This window comes from Symsagittifera roscoffensis, chromosome 5, assembly GCF_963678635.1.
Source record: "Symsagittifera roscoffensis chromosome 5, txSymRosc1.1, whole genome shotgun sequence".
In the NCBI taxonomy this organism is placed as follows: domain Eukaryota; kingdom Metazoa; phylum Xenacoelomorpha; order Acoela; family Convolutidae; genus Symsagittifera; species Symsagittifera roscoffensis.
The window spans coordinates 53,451,353-53,463,277 of NC_087066.1; the positions used below are offsets into that span (position 1 = coordinate 53,451,353).

Below are 11,925 nucleotides of genomic sequence, written 5' to 3' on the forward strand. Positions count from 1 at the left end.
ATATAGGGTAGCAATTTTGCCCTCTTGTTGTTTCTGCTCAAATCATTTTGGTTTTCGAGATATTACGTTTTTTATGAAATAAAAACCCCTGATAGATGAGCCAGGTTTATCTTCACGGTTGTATTCATTATCGCTGTTTTACTATGTGAATTACTAAGCTCTTTTTACGTTCAACGATCTTTTTGGAGCACCGTAGGTGCGAGTCATGCGCTAGTAATGATAATAGTTTGCTTAAGTTCGAATGTTTCAGCTTAAATTTGAACATGTTTTAACTCATTTGTCGTCTTAACGTCTTGTCTTATTTACTTAGCACCGCTGGTAGCACTGAATGGTTGAGAAAGCTCTTTATTATGTGCAAAATTACCTTCAAATGTAATTGCGACAGAGCCAATACTTGCTTAAACATGCTAAAATACTTTTCAATATCATGTGAACATTCTGTCATCATGTTTGTGTTTACCATCGAATAATACCAAAGCTGCGCTTGGTATGCTGTTTTGTTACTGAGAAAAGCAAAAACTAGCTTTGCTTTTCTTATATACCATTTTTATTGCCATTGTTTTGTTATACACATCAGTATTATATACAGATTTGGTATGTGACTGTTTGTGAAAAGCGTCGTGCATAAAAATGGCGGACAAGCAAGACGGCGATCTTTGTACACTCTGCCTGCAGATCAAAGCGGAAGTAAGTTGCGAGGAATGTAGGATCGATAGATGCCAGTCGTGTGATAAGTTGTACCACAAAGCAGCGGAGCGAAGTAAACACAAGCGAAACCTGCTGAAAACAACGCAACCAGTGCCCTGCCAGAATGATGCAAGATGTACAGATAGTAACGCGAGTTTTGTGCACCCTGTCTCAGCTGCTGCTACAAATAAATATCAGTGGCAAAAAGCACAAAGCGAAAATGCGCGTGAATTTTCGATGAGTTCAGTATCGCAACTGCCAGTCAATCCAAATAACTTTGCTGTGAGTAGAGCTGCAGTAAATGTTCCTTCATTTCAACCGAGAGCTGGGGTCCCCATTACTGGTAATATTGGATGGAACAAAGCTAGAACTAATCCACCGTTTGGTGCAAACATGCCAGCATCTTCTGTCGATACTTTTCAAACACTCGCATATACCGCGACCCACGTTGGCCCGAGAGTTCCAGGAGCAAGCTCGATGTCGCCAAATTATAGTAATGCAGCGATTCCAAACAGGTTTCCAAATCCACAGATGATTGGCTACAAACAGGCTACAAAATTGATCGTAACGATCCTGACTGATTTAAATGCCTGTAACAACAATATATCTATCAACAACAAACGGGGGGGTCGGATCACATCTTGTCTGCGGGGATGATTTCTACTGATTTTTTTTTTACTTTTTTTTACTGTTTTTGGTTTTTTCGGTTATTTTTGATGTTTTTTGTTTTTCGTGGGCACTATACTACTTTTTGTTTGGTTTTATATATATCTTTAAGTGTTTTTAGTCACAAACCTCTCAGGAAACGAGGGAATGGCCGATCCCCCCACCCTTCCTGATTCGTGAATTTTCGGTCTTAACTAAGTTAAAAAGCTATTCACGGTAATCCGGAAGGCTTCCGCGTTCCGAACTACCCTTCCGCCCCGGCGGTTTAGGCCTATTAAGGGCGTTAATGTTATCATCCGCTCGGCGCGGAGTGCTCGTTAACGGTTCCGCCGGTCATGATGTTAAAAAGCAATAACACCCAGGAGCGCCATAAAAACATGTATGTAACATTCGCCCGGAAGATACATATCGACGGAAAATAAAACTAAGTCCTAAGACGACTGGCTAACGTCTAAACAGAGCTTTATATGCTTTTCACCGTCTCTACCAAGCCAGTACTTTCGGTTGTCTTTTCTAACATCGGGTCGACAAAAAACGTTATTGCTTTCGGCTTCGGTCATAACAATCAAATTAACTTAATTACATGCAGGAATAGTGAGCTCATGGCTGGGTCTCAGTATCCCCAGACCACGAGGTCACTCCTAAAAACAGGGCTACTACTATTTATTGAATTATTATTGTTTTTGTTCAGTAGATAAAAATAATCATCTCCATCGAAGATGGATCAACCCTTTCCCCCCAACTCCTAGCTTCTCATCCTTATCAAAATGAATCCAGTTGTTAATTAAATTCAATTCAGGACATGACAGGAAGCTAAAAGTTTTTATAACAGGATAAAATTTTCAGTCCCGAAACCCTTCCGGATTCTTGAATCCACTGAATCAAGCGCGTTAATCTTGATTTCTCCGTAACCCGGAAGGCTGTCTTCCACCCTTCACCGTTGTCTGCAACGGCCTTGCAACTATTGTAGCGACACAATAGTTGCAACTCGGAGTGTTCTCTGTTAACTTCGTGATTCGTTGTCGTTTCTTAATCACTATTTTCGTTCTTCTCGCAATCGCAACTAATGTTGTTCTGTTTCTTTTTAGTTCTTTTGCCAAAATGGACGTTTCTGACGTTTCTCAGAAATGTTACGTCATCACTTCGAAAATTTAAAATTTCAAAATACTGGAATATCTTGACCTTCACCGTTCTACTAATCATCCAAATAACGTCGTTAATCCTTCAAAATCACCAACTCGGAAGGTCCGCTGCTAAAAATTCGAAATCTGCAGAGATTGCATTTTGGCACATTCTGGTCGAATGTCACAGTGTTGAATTTTTGATTTTTTTTTCAAAAAGGTAGGTATAAAAAAACTATTCAACTCAAAACTCTCAACCCTACAGTAGGATGCTGTCAGAGTACACTCAGGAGTTGCAAATCTGGTTTTCAAGTGTGACTGCTCAAATCTTTTTGCTTTTCGAGATATGGCGTTTTTTCTGAAAAACCTGAATTAAAAAAACTAACCGATCTTGAAGTTGTCAAACCTAATAGTGGGGTTTTGTCATGGTACAGTCAAGGGGTACTGTCAGGGTACAAGTCTGACCTCTAAATTTTACTGCTCAAGTATATTTCCAAGATATGGCCTTTCTCATGATTTTTTCAAATAAACTTAGGTTTCAAAAACAACTTGTAGAAGTTGAATTTCTCAACCTTATGGTGGGGTGTTCTCAGGTTACAATATAGGGTAGCAATTTTGCCCTCTTGTTGTTTCTGCTCAAATCATTTTGGTTTTCGAGATATTACGTTTTTTATGAAATAAAAACCCCTGATAGATGAGCCAGGTTTATCTTCACGGTTGTATTCATTATCGCTGTTTTACTATGTGAATTACTAAGCTCTTTTTACGTTCAACGATCTTTTTGGAGCACCGTAGGTGCGAGTCATGCGCTAGTAATGATAATAGTTTGCTTAAGTTCGAATGTTTCAGCTTAAATTTGAACATGTTTTAACTCATTTGTCGTCTTAACGTCTTGTCTTATTTACTTAGCACCGCTGGTAGCACTGAATGGTTGAGAAAGCTCTTTATTATGTGCAAAATTACCTTCAAATGTAATTGCGACAGAGCCAATACTTGCTTAAACATGCTAAAATACTTTTCAATATCATGTGAACATTCTGTCATCATGTTTGTGTTTACCATCGAATAATACCAAAGCTGCGCTTGGTATGCTGTTTTGTTACTGAGAAAAGCAAAAACTAGCTTTGCTTTTCTTATATACCATTTTTATTGCCATTGTTTTGTTATACACATCAGTATTATATACAGATTTGGTATGTGACTGTTTGTGAAAAGCGTCGTGCATAAAAATGGCGGACAAGCAAGACGGCGATCTTTGTACACTCTGCCTGCAGATCAAAGCGGAAGTAAGTTGCGAGGAATGTAGGATCGATAGATGCCAGTCGTGTGATAAGTTGTACCACAAAGCAGCGGAGCGAAGTAAACACAAGCGAAACCTGCTGAAAACAACGCAACCAGTGCCCTGCCAGAATGATGCAAGATGTACAGATAGTAACGCGAGTTTTGTGCACCCTGTCTCAGCTGCTGCTACAAATAAATATCAGTGGCAAAAAGCACAAAGCGAAAATGCGCGTGAATTTTCGATGAGTTCAGTATCGCAACTGCCAGTCAATCCAAATAACTTTGCTGTGAGTAGAGCTGCAGTAAATGTTCCTTCATTTCAACCGAGAGCTGGGGTCCCCATTACTGGTAATATTGGATGGAACAAAGCTAGAACTAATCCACCGTTTGGTGCAAACATGCCAGCATCTTCTGTCGATACTTTTCAAACACTCGCATATACCGCGACCCACGTTGGCCCGAGAGTTCCAGGAGCAAGCTCGATGTCGCCAAATTATAGTAATGCAGCGATTCCAAACAGGTTTCCAAATCCACAGATGATTGGAAGTCAAGGATTGCCACAGTTTCCATTTAGTGGTGTCAATTTGGGCGGATACCACAGCAACCTTGTCAATTCAAATACCTCTGGAGCTACGCAAGATTTTACGTTTATGTTTCAACAAGCGGGCGGTGGAGATCGTAGAAATACTGTAAGCTCAGATGCAACTTTGGTGAATCCGAGTTGGCTAGAAGATCTGGAAAAGTCGATCGATATGGGAGCGCCGAAGCCGTTAGATATAAATGCGTTAACGAACTCGATGCATCAACAGAATATGATGGGAAGTAGCTGTTATGAAATGCCATCTTTTGAGTCTTCTCATGTACCCATTCCTTCAGTAAGCACGGGTTTTGACAGACAGAGTAAGCGATGTCAATCTATGATGGTACCAAATGTTCCTCGCGACAATTCGTTGACGCCAGCCGTGCCCAAAATAAATTTTTGTCCGAGCTGTGGTTCAAGATTTGCTGGTGGGAAATTTTGCAGCAACTGTGGTTTTCAAGTTGTGGGACAAAGCTTGGCGCCGCCTGTAATGCAGCAAGCCGGCTCATTGAATTCTTCGGAATCATTTTTCACTCCTCCGGCGTCTCCGGATTCTTTTTTAAAATCGGAACTAACTACACGATCGCCCAAACATTCGCCAAGGAAGAAAGAGAACAGCGCTCCTCCAGATGAAGATAAGTTAAGCAAAGAACCGGAAGTGCCGAAAGTTGACACAAAAGAAGCGGCTAAAACGACAGAGAAACCAAAAAATGACGAGCCCGTTATTATTACACGCAGAGGCGCATTTGAAGACGACGACAGCACTCTTATTGATGGAATGGAAACAGTTTCGTTTCTGAAAGACCAGATAGCTCAGGGCTCGAGTCTGGATGATCTTGAGGTCATGTTGGCATCTTCAAATCCAACAATCCAAGGAGTAGATATATGCACAAGCGCAGTGGAAGACACCATGAACGCAGTTAATGATATAGTTGCCTCGAAACTCAATCAAGAATTGAAGAAAGTTTTGTGTCTTTCAGTTGCAGAGCGGAGATTCGCATTGGAATTGTGCGAGTTTGACAGCATTAAAGCTGCAGAGTTTTCTTTGAATTCTAGAAAGTGTTTAGGCCAACAGCTTATAGGAGTAGGAGCTGAGAATAAGAAGTACGTTTTGTTTCATGAGAAAATGCAGCAGAATGGGGGCAATTATCGGTCTGCTTACGCAGAGATGCAAGGCCACATATTTGCGAATCTTCTGCAGTCGAGGATTTGGAACAGCGACGAAGGTTCGAACATTTTGGAACGACAAGATTCCGCTAAATCGGAGTCTTTCTCAGCTGAAGCGATGACATACACGGATACGCTTGTTGAAGACGCGGTGAGAAACTCGAATATTCCTCCTGTCTCAGGAATATTGGCAAAAGCAGTTTTTCTTCGCAAAATAATGGCTGAGAAGCAATTGCCGTTTTCACGCGCGCAGCTTCTGTTTTCAATGTTGAAAAATAAACCTGACTTGGAATACTCGTCGGCTTTGTGGATCGCCAAAAACATTTCGCAGGAAAGTCTTAAAGTGCCCAAAAGTTATGAGCGATACATTGTGGAATGCAGTGTTCAGTACGAGGAACTGGCTCATTGCTTCATAATTAAACTTCCCAGTTGTAAAAATGAATGCAAGGTCTGTCATAACTGCATGCGCAAACATTTACAAACGCAGCTTTATGAATCAGGTAAAAGCGTGCGCAATATTGAGTGCCCGGGTTGTGGCTCGAAGATTATTTCCAACAACGAAAATGACACTTATCTCCAGCAACAATTGAAAAATTTTCTACCACAAGAAATGTTCAAATTGTTCGATACCCGGTTTTTGGAAAATATCCTAGAAGAAGACAATTACTTTAAATGGTGTTCAGAGGCAACATGTGCTCAGGGTATTCTATGGGAGAACCCTAGGGTTCTGAAAATGACATGTTATGAAGGCCACTCAACTTGTTTCGAATGTGGTCGAAAATGGGTCGACCAACATGACGGCCTAACTTGCGAACAGTTTTCTCAATGGGAAATGGAAAATGATCCTGAATATCAAAGCAAGCGCCTCGACGGATTCTTGCGGGCCATAGATGCCATGAAGTGTCCACAGTGTAAGTTCAGGTACGAGTTGGTCCGAGGAGGTTGTCTGCATTTCACATGCAGCAAGTGTCAGACTGAGTTCTGCGGGTTCTGCTATGCTCTCTACTCCAAGGAGTGTAGGAGGTTCTCCAAGTGTGCCAAACTAGGACTGCATCAGCATTGTCCAAGGTCAGTATCTTTAACTTAAAGGTCGTGGTTTCGAATCTCGCTTCGGTCATGTTTGGAGGGGTCCCAGTGTCATCCGACTTCTCAAGGTGGGAGCGGCGGCGGCAAATTGGATGAAATCTCTCTCCCCCACGGAATAAAAGGCCCAAGGTTAAAAGGTGGGAGCTGGGCCGGGGGTTAAAAAGTTTGTATCTCAATTTGCGAAAAAAATTTCAGCATTTCAAGTTTCTTTTCAAATCGGAGAAAAAAGGCTTTTGAGAAAAAGACATCTAAACATTTCAAATTTGTTGCATTCTGAAGCTTCGAAACTGATTCAATGATGAAATGTGCTCAATAATTACAGGAAAAATTGCAGTGGATCGTAAGAAAAGCTAGAATAGCCGTTGTTGCTCAACGAGCATAGAATGTGGCCACATTTGTCTTTGCGAAAGGTTTTTTTAAAACGAGGAGAATAATATGTAGTATTATTTAGGATTGGTTTAACCATTGAAGTTAGTTCTCGAAATCTCAAATTCAACATCCCAGACCGCCGCTCGAAATCTTATTTTCTTTTGTGGTTCGTTTTCCAATGTTAATTAAGAGTCGCTAAATGTAGCGCAGACTCTTGTTTAGGTCGTGATGATTTTTTTTCAGGCAAGTCTTAAATTTTGATCGGCTCATTTTTTTAAAAAAATTTCCATTCATTTTCTTTGATCGACTTCTAATTTCGAAAATGGATTTTAACTATCAGATTTCCCAGTGAAATAAAAAGAATTATCTATTGATCTAGTTTTTCAATATGGGGTAATTTTTATCAAAAAAGCGTCAATTATAAATTGTTCTAGAAGTTCGAAGAGTTTAAATTCATCTATTTTTTCTTTGAAATGCGAAACCTGACATTTTTTTCACAAAAAAAAAACAACTAAGTAATTTCTTATGGTTACTTGTGTTCATTGACTCTTATAAAATTGTCTGTTGGCTATGTTTTAACTCGAAATCTTCAGTGGTAGCGGAGAAATCAGCTCTAGTTTCCATATGCTTTTTGATGCATATATTTGGCAATTAACTATCTGTTTTCACTACAGAAATCAACTTTTCAATAGATTTGATGTCAACATAATCATCATTTTTATTGCATGATCAATTAGGATTTTTGCTGTGTCCGATATTAATAAGATTAATGAACGTATTGAGTACTCTTATATAGATCTTGCTGATTTTTTTTGTTGTTTTTTTTTTCAGGACAAGGTCTTAAAATTCCCGCTCAGTTTTTGATTTTTCGCCGTTTGACTTGTGATTTTTTATGTTCAGTGAATTTCCATTGTTAAAAAGAAGGCTAACTTCACTATCGAACAAAAGTGTAAAGGTGACAAAAAAGGTCTGATTTCGAAAATGGAAAGTAATTTATCAGATTTCCCAGCGAAATAAAACTTTTACGTTTTGATCCAGTTTTCTCAAATTTGGTTTATTTTAACAAAAAAATGTCCATCAAAAATGGTTCTACAAATTCAAAGATCTTTAAGGCCATTATTTTTTTTCTTCGAAATTCAAAAGTTGATGGCTCTTGAAAAAACAATCAGTTTTTTTCAGTTTCCTTGCGTTCATTACTCTTTTCCAACAGTTTGTTGGTCATGTTATTTGCTTACAATTTTAATACCAATTTTTGCAAATAGATTTTTGGCAGATAGTTTTTTGCAAATAGTTATATCTTATGGTGAAACTCTATTGATCGAATATCAGCAAGCTAATATAAGTTATAAGAATAAATTAACCATTTTTTGCGGCAGTAGTTGAAATTTTTACGCTTAAGTAGGTTTTCTTTGTGAAGGTCTTTGACATTAAATTGACTAGCTTAGTATCTTATTAAGTTTTTTTTAATGAAATTTACTTGAAATTGTTAATGGACCTTTGTTGAAAGTCTCAGCGATTTTTGCCTTCCTTGTTTTTTTTAGTGGGTGTTTCGCCTATTTTTATCCTCTTTAATGCTGGATTTCCCGCTGGGACTTTTTTCTAATGCTTTGTCGAATTGTTTGGATAACTGGTTGTTGCTGGATTGTTGTCAGATCTTATCATTTTATTTTAAAGCGCCAACAAGAATCATTGTACAGGCTTTGTTTCTGCGCTTACAATGAATTTTTAAAATTAGTTCTCGTTATTTCTGTTTGTCGACCAATCAAACTCATTTTTCATTCTAAAATGCTTATTTTGAAGGTTCGTTTAATACAAATGTTGTAAGGACTTCAAACTATTTTTTTTGTATTCAAAAAAGAGCAGATGTTCATAGCTATCGTCTATAAAAGTATCACCCGTACATAACAAAAATTCAAAAATCTGATCTGCCACACCAAAGTCTAACTTATTTCAGAGCTTGTGCAGATATGATCCATGTCTGATTTGAACATGGCCACGTCTGTTTCAGTTCTGGGACAGATATGGATTTTTACGCTTGCGATAAGCAAGCGTTTTCAAACTGGAATATAGACTTTTTTTGGGTTAACAACTAAATTAACAAAATCAGTTGAATCTTTTCTTTTCACTTTTCTTTTTTATCATCTCTTCATTTATCTTCCTACCTTCTCTGAACATGTTAGACGTTGCTTCCCCCTTGGCCTGGAGGTGAAGCAGTTGCCTTTGTACCCTGAGGTCTGGGGTCCGAGGCGTGGCTCCGAGAAAATTGAATTGTTGGTTTTTCGTTTTTTCGCTCAGGTTTTGTCGGCTAAACTGCTACAACAGATTTAGCTTGTGCTCTAGATATTTTTCATTGTTGTTGCAAGTGCAAATGTTGTTCATTCTAATTTCAAGGGGGACTTGAAACATTTTAAAAAATCAAAAAATCATTTTTTTTTTCGGTTCAAGTGTTTTCAGCTCAAAGATTGTTGGCCTAGTTGATTTTTCTTTTGCTTCAAACAACTTTCGTTTTAGTTGCAAGTGCAAGTGTTGTCCATTGTTGTTTGAAGTGGACTTAAAACTTTTTTTTTCTATAAAATCATATTTTTTTCGGCTCAACTTGTGTCTGCTCAAAGATGTCGGCTTTGCTTGTTTTCGTAAATTTTGCTGCGTTGTTGCTGATTTAAAATTCAAGTGTCTGGAGTGCTTGCCTGGAATGAACTTCTATCGAGACATGAAAGTTTATGACTGTTTTTTTTTTCCAAATTTATTCATTTTCGCCTTTTCATGTTTTTATTTCATGTTTGTGTTGTATCGCAAGTGATGCGAAGCTTTGCTTCGCCTCTGCGTCTTACAAAGTTTTTCAGGTTCCAAAAATGTCAGTTTTTGCCATCTGCAGTTAGATTTCAAGTTTTTTTATTAGAAACAGCCGAGTTAAAGAAAGACAACTACCTAAAAAATGAAAGTTTCCCTGCGAGTGATTAAATGGCATGAACAAAATGTCTTAACTGTCGATGAACGAAGAGAAGACACGTATTTAGTTTGTATGGTTATTCATTTTTGTCCAAGAAAAAGCTCCTGAAAGTTATTCACGTTTAAATTTGATTCATGGCTTAACTCTTGATTCTTTCAAATTTAACTCAAAATCATTTGCTAAAAGAAAGGCAAGTTTAACTCCTTTTTTAAAAGTGATTTTTAATTTCAAAGAGTTTCCAGTGGATTAAAAAAATTAGTATCGATCTAAATTTTGTGAAAAAAGGGCCCATCATTGTTCAAATTTCAAATTCAAAGAGTTTTAAATTGATTTTTTTCTCTGAAGTTCGAAAAGTTTCCAACTTTTTTTCATTTTTTTTGGTTTTTTCTTGTTCATTTCATTGGCGCTGTTTGATGGTTTTTTCCTTCAAATGTCGAGCTCAATTTTTGAATGGTTTAATTTTCTATTTTAGTTATTCTTTGAATTGAAGTTTTCAAAGGACTGAAAAAAGGGGTTTTGTTTTTGCTATGCGGTACAATTTTTTGACAATAGTTTTTTGTTGACGATTTTTTATTTCGCGAATGAGGCTGATCTCCGCTTTGCTTGCTTGGAATTTCTGCTTCTAATTTATCTATTTTGTAAATTTTGAGAAAGTACCAGTAATGTTCGTCTCATGAAAATATTTATAAATTATATTTGATGATTTGTGTAATGAAACCAAGTATAAAAATTTCTGAAACTTTCAACTGAACGTATGGGCAGTACAGTACATTCACATTTCAACATCAGTGAAATATTTTTTGGCCCATTATTCATTGGAAGTGGATAGCTGTTTTCCAGCGAAAAAAAAGCGAGTAACGTCAAGAATAAAATACCTAAATCAGAGTTTTAAGACAATGTGAAATGATTTAGATAACCCTAAGATTGTTGTGTTACGTAATATGATTCATATTTGTGTTTAAGATATTGCTACAGTTATCTGCGTGACAAAGATATCTCGACTCTACAAGAGCTTCTGACAGATGCTGGCGTTGATTACAGTCAACAGCTGCCGAATTCAGCCGCCGAGGCTACTGGCAACAATACATGCCCAATCATTGAAACGAGTAACAGCGGCAGCGAAAAAGCATGCGGGCAGCCAGCTAAACCACAGCAGGGTGGCGTGTGTGACAAACACTATAACGAGTATCTGTCTACTTTGATAAAGAAAAACAAAATTGACCCGGTTGTGAAATTTTCGGTCGATGAGTGTTTGGCGGAACTACACAGAAGAGATGTGGCTTTCGACGAAAATTCTGAATTGGAAGTGTTGAAAAATTTGGTGATTACGAAAATACCCCTGGAGTATTTCTGATCAACCTGAAGGTGTTTGAAAGACTTTTCTGCTCACATTGTTGAATTTTGAACTCTGAAATTTTCTGAAATTCTATGAAACTGTGCTTTCAGTTCAGCTAGTCTGAAGTTTTTATATAACTCAATTATTATTTCCTTCGATGTTTAATTATATCGGTAAATTTTGCGTACTATCTGATTGAAAACATAATCTGAAAAATGTGTGCTATTGTTTCGCCTTGGAATTTTTGGGAGAAGCGTTTTCAGTTCCATGATGTATATTGAGCCAATCGAACTCTATCCTCTGACGAAATTTAGTTAGATTTTATAATTATTCCTCCAATTAATGAAATTGACGCTTATATTTTTGTTTCAGGCTATCGACATAAAACTGAAAAAATGCAATCATTAGTTTGATTGTAACCCCTGACCTCTGACGCAATAGTTATTTAGATATTAAGTCAAATATTTACATTTCAGAGCAAAATGTCGGTACATCAAAATTTACTCCGAGGTCAATTGTGTGACGTAATTCAGTATTGTGACAGGTACCCAAATCTGAAGCTGAAGCTACTTGAATTCCTGAAATATTCTCATGTGATTGTTTTTGAAGGTCAAAAACACGAAGTGTTTCTGTCCTCAATACACGAGGTTGCTCAAAATTGCTGCAACAACCCAGAACTAGT

The 11,925-nt window shown here is 37.7% G+C and overlaps 1 protein-coding gene across 1 annotated transcript; it reads left to right on the plus strand.

Annotated features, from left to right (window-relative positions):
- The first annotated feature begins 3,382 nt into the window (after nucleotides 1–3,382).
- Nucleotides 3,383–11,609, plus strand: LOC134846059 (E3 ubiquitin-protein ligase RNF31-like). Its single transcript, XM_063863245.1, has 2 exons — nucleotides 3,383–6,570; nucleotides 10,871–11,609. The coding sequence occupies exons 1-2, from the start codon at nucleotides 3,704–3,706 to the stop codon at nucleotides 11,259–11,261; spliced, it is 3,258 nt and encodes a 1,085-aa protein (XP_063719315.1). The 5' UTR covers nucleotides 3,383–3,703; the 3' UTR covers nucleotides 11,262–11,609.
- Nucleotides 11,610–11,925: the final 316 nt, after the last annotated feature.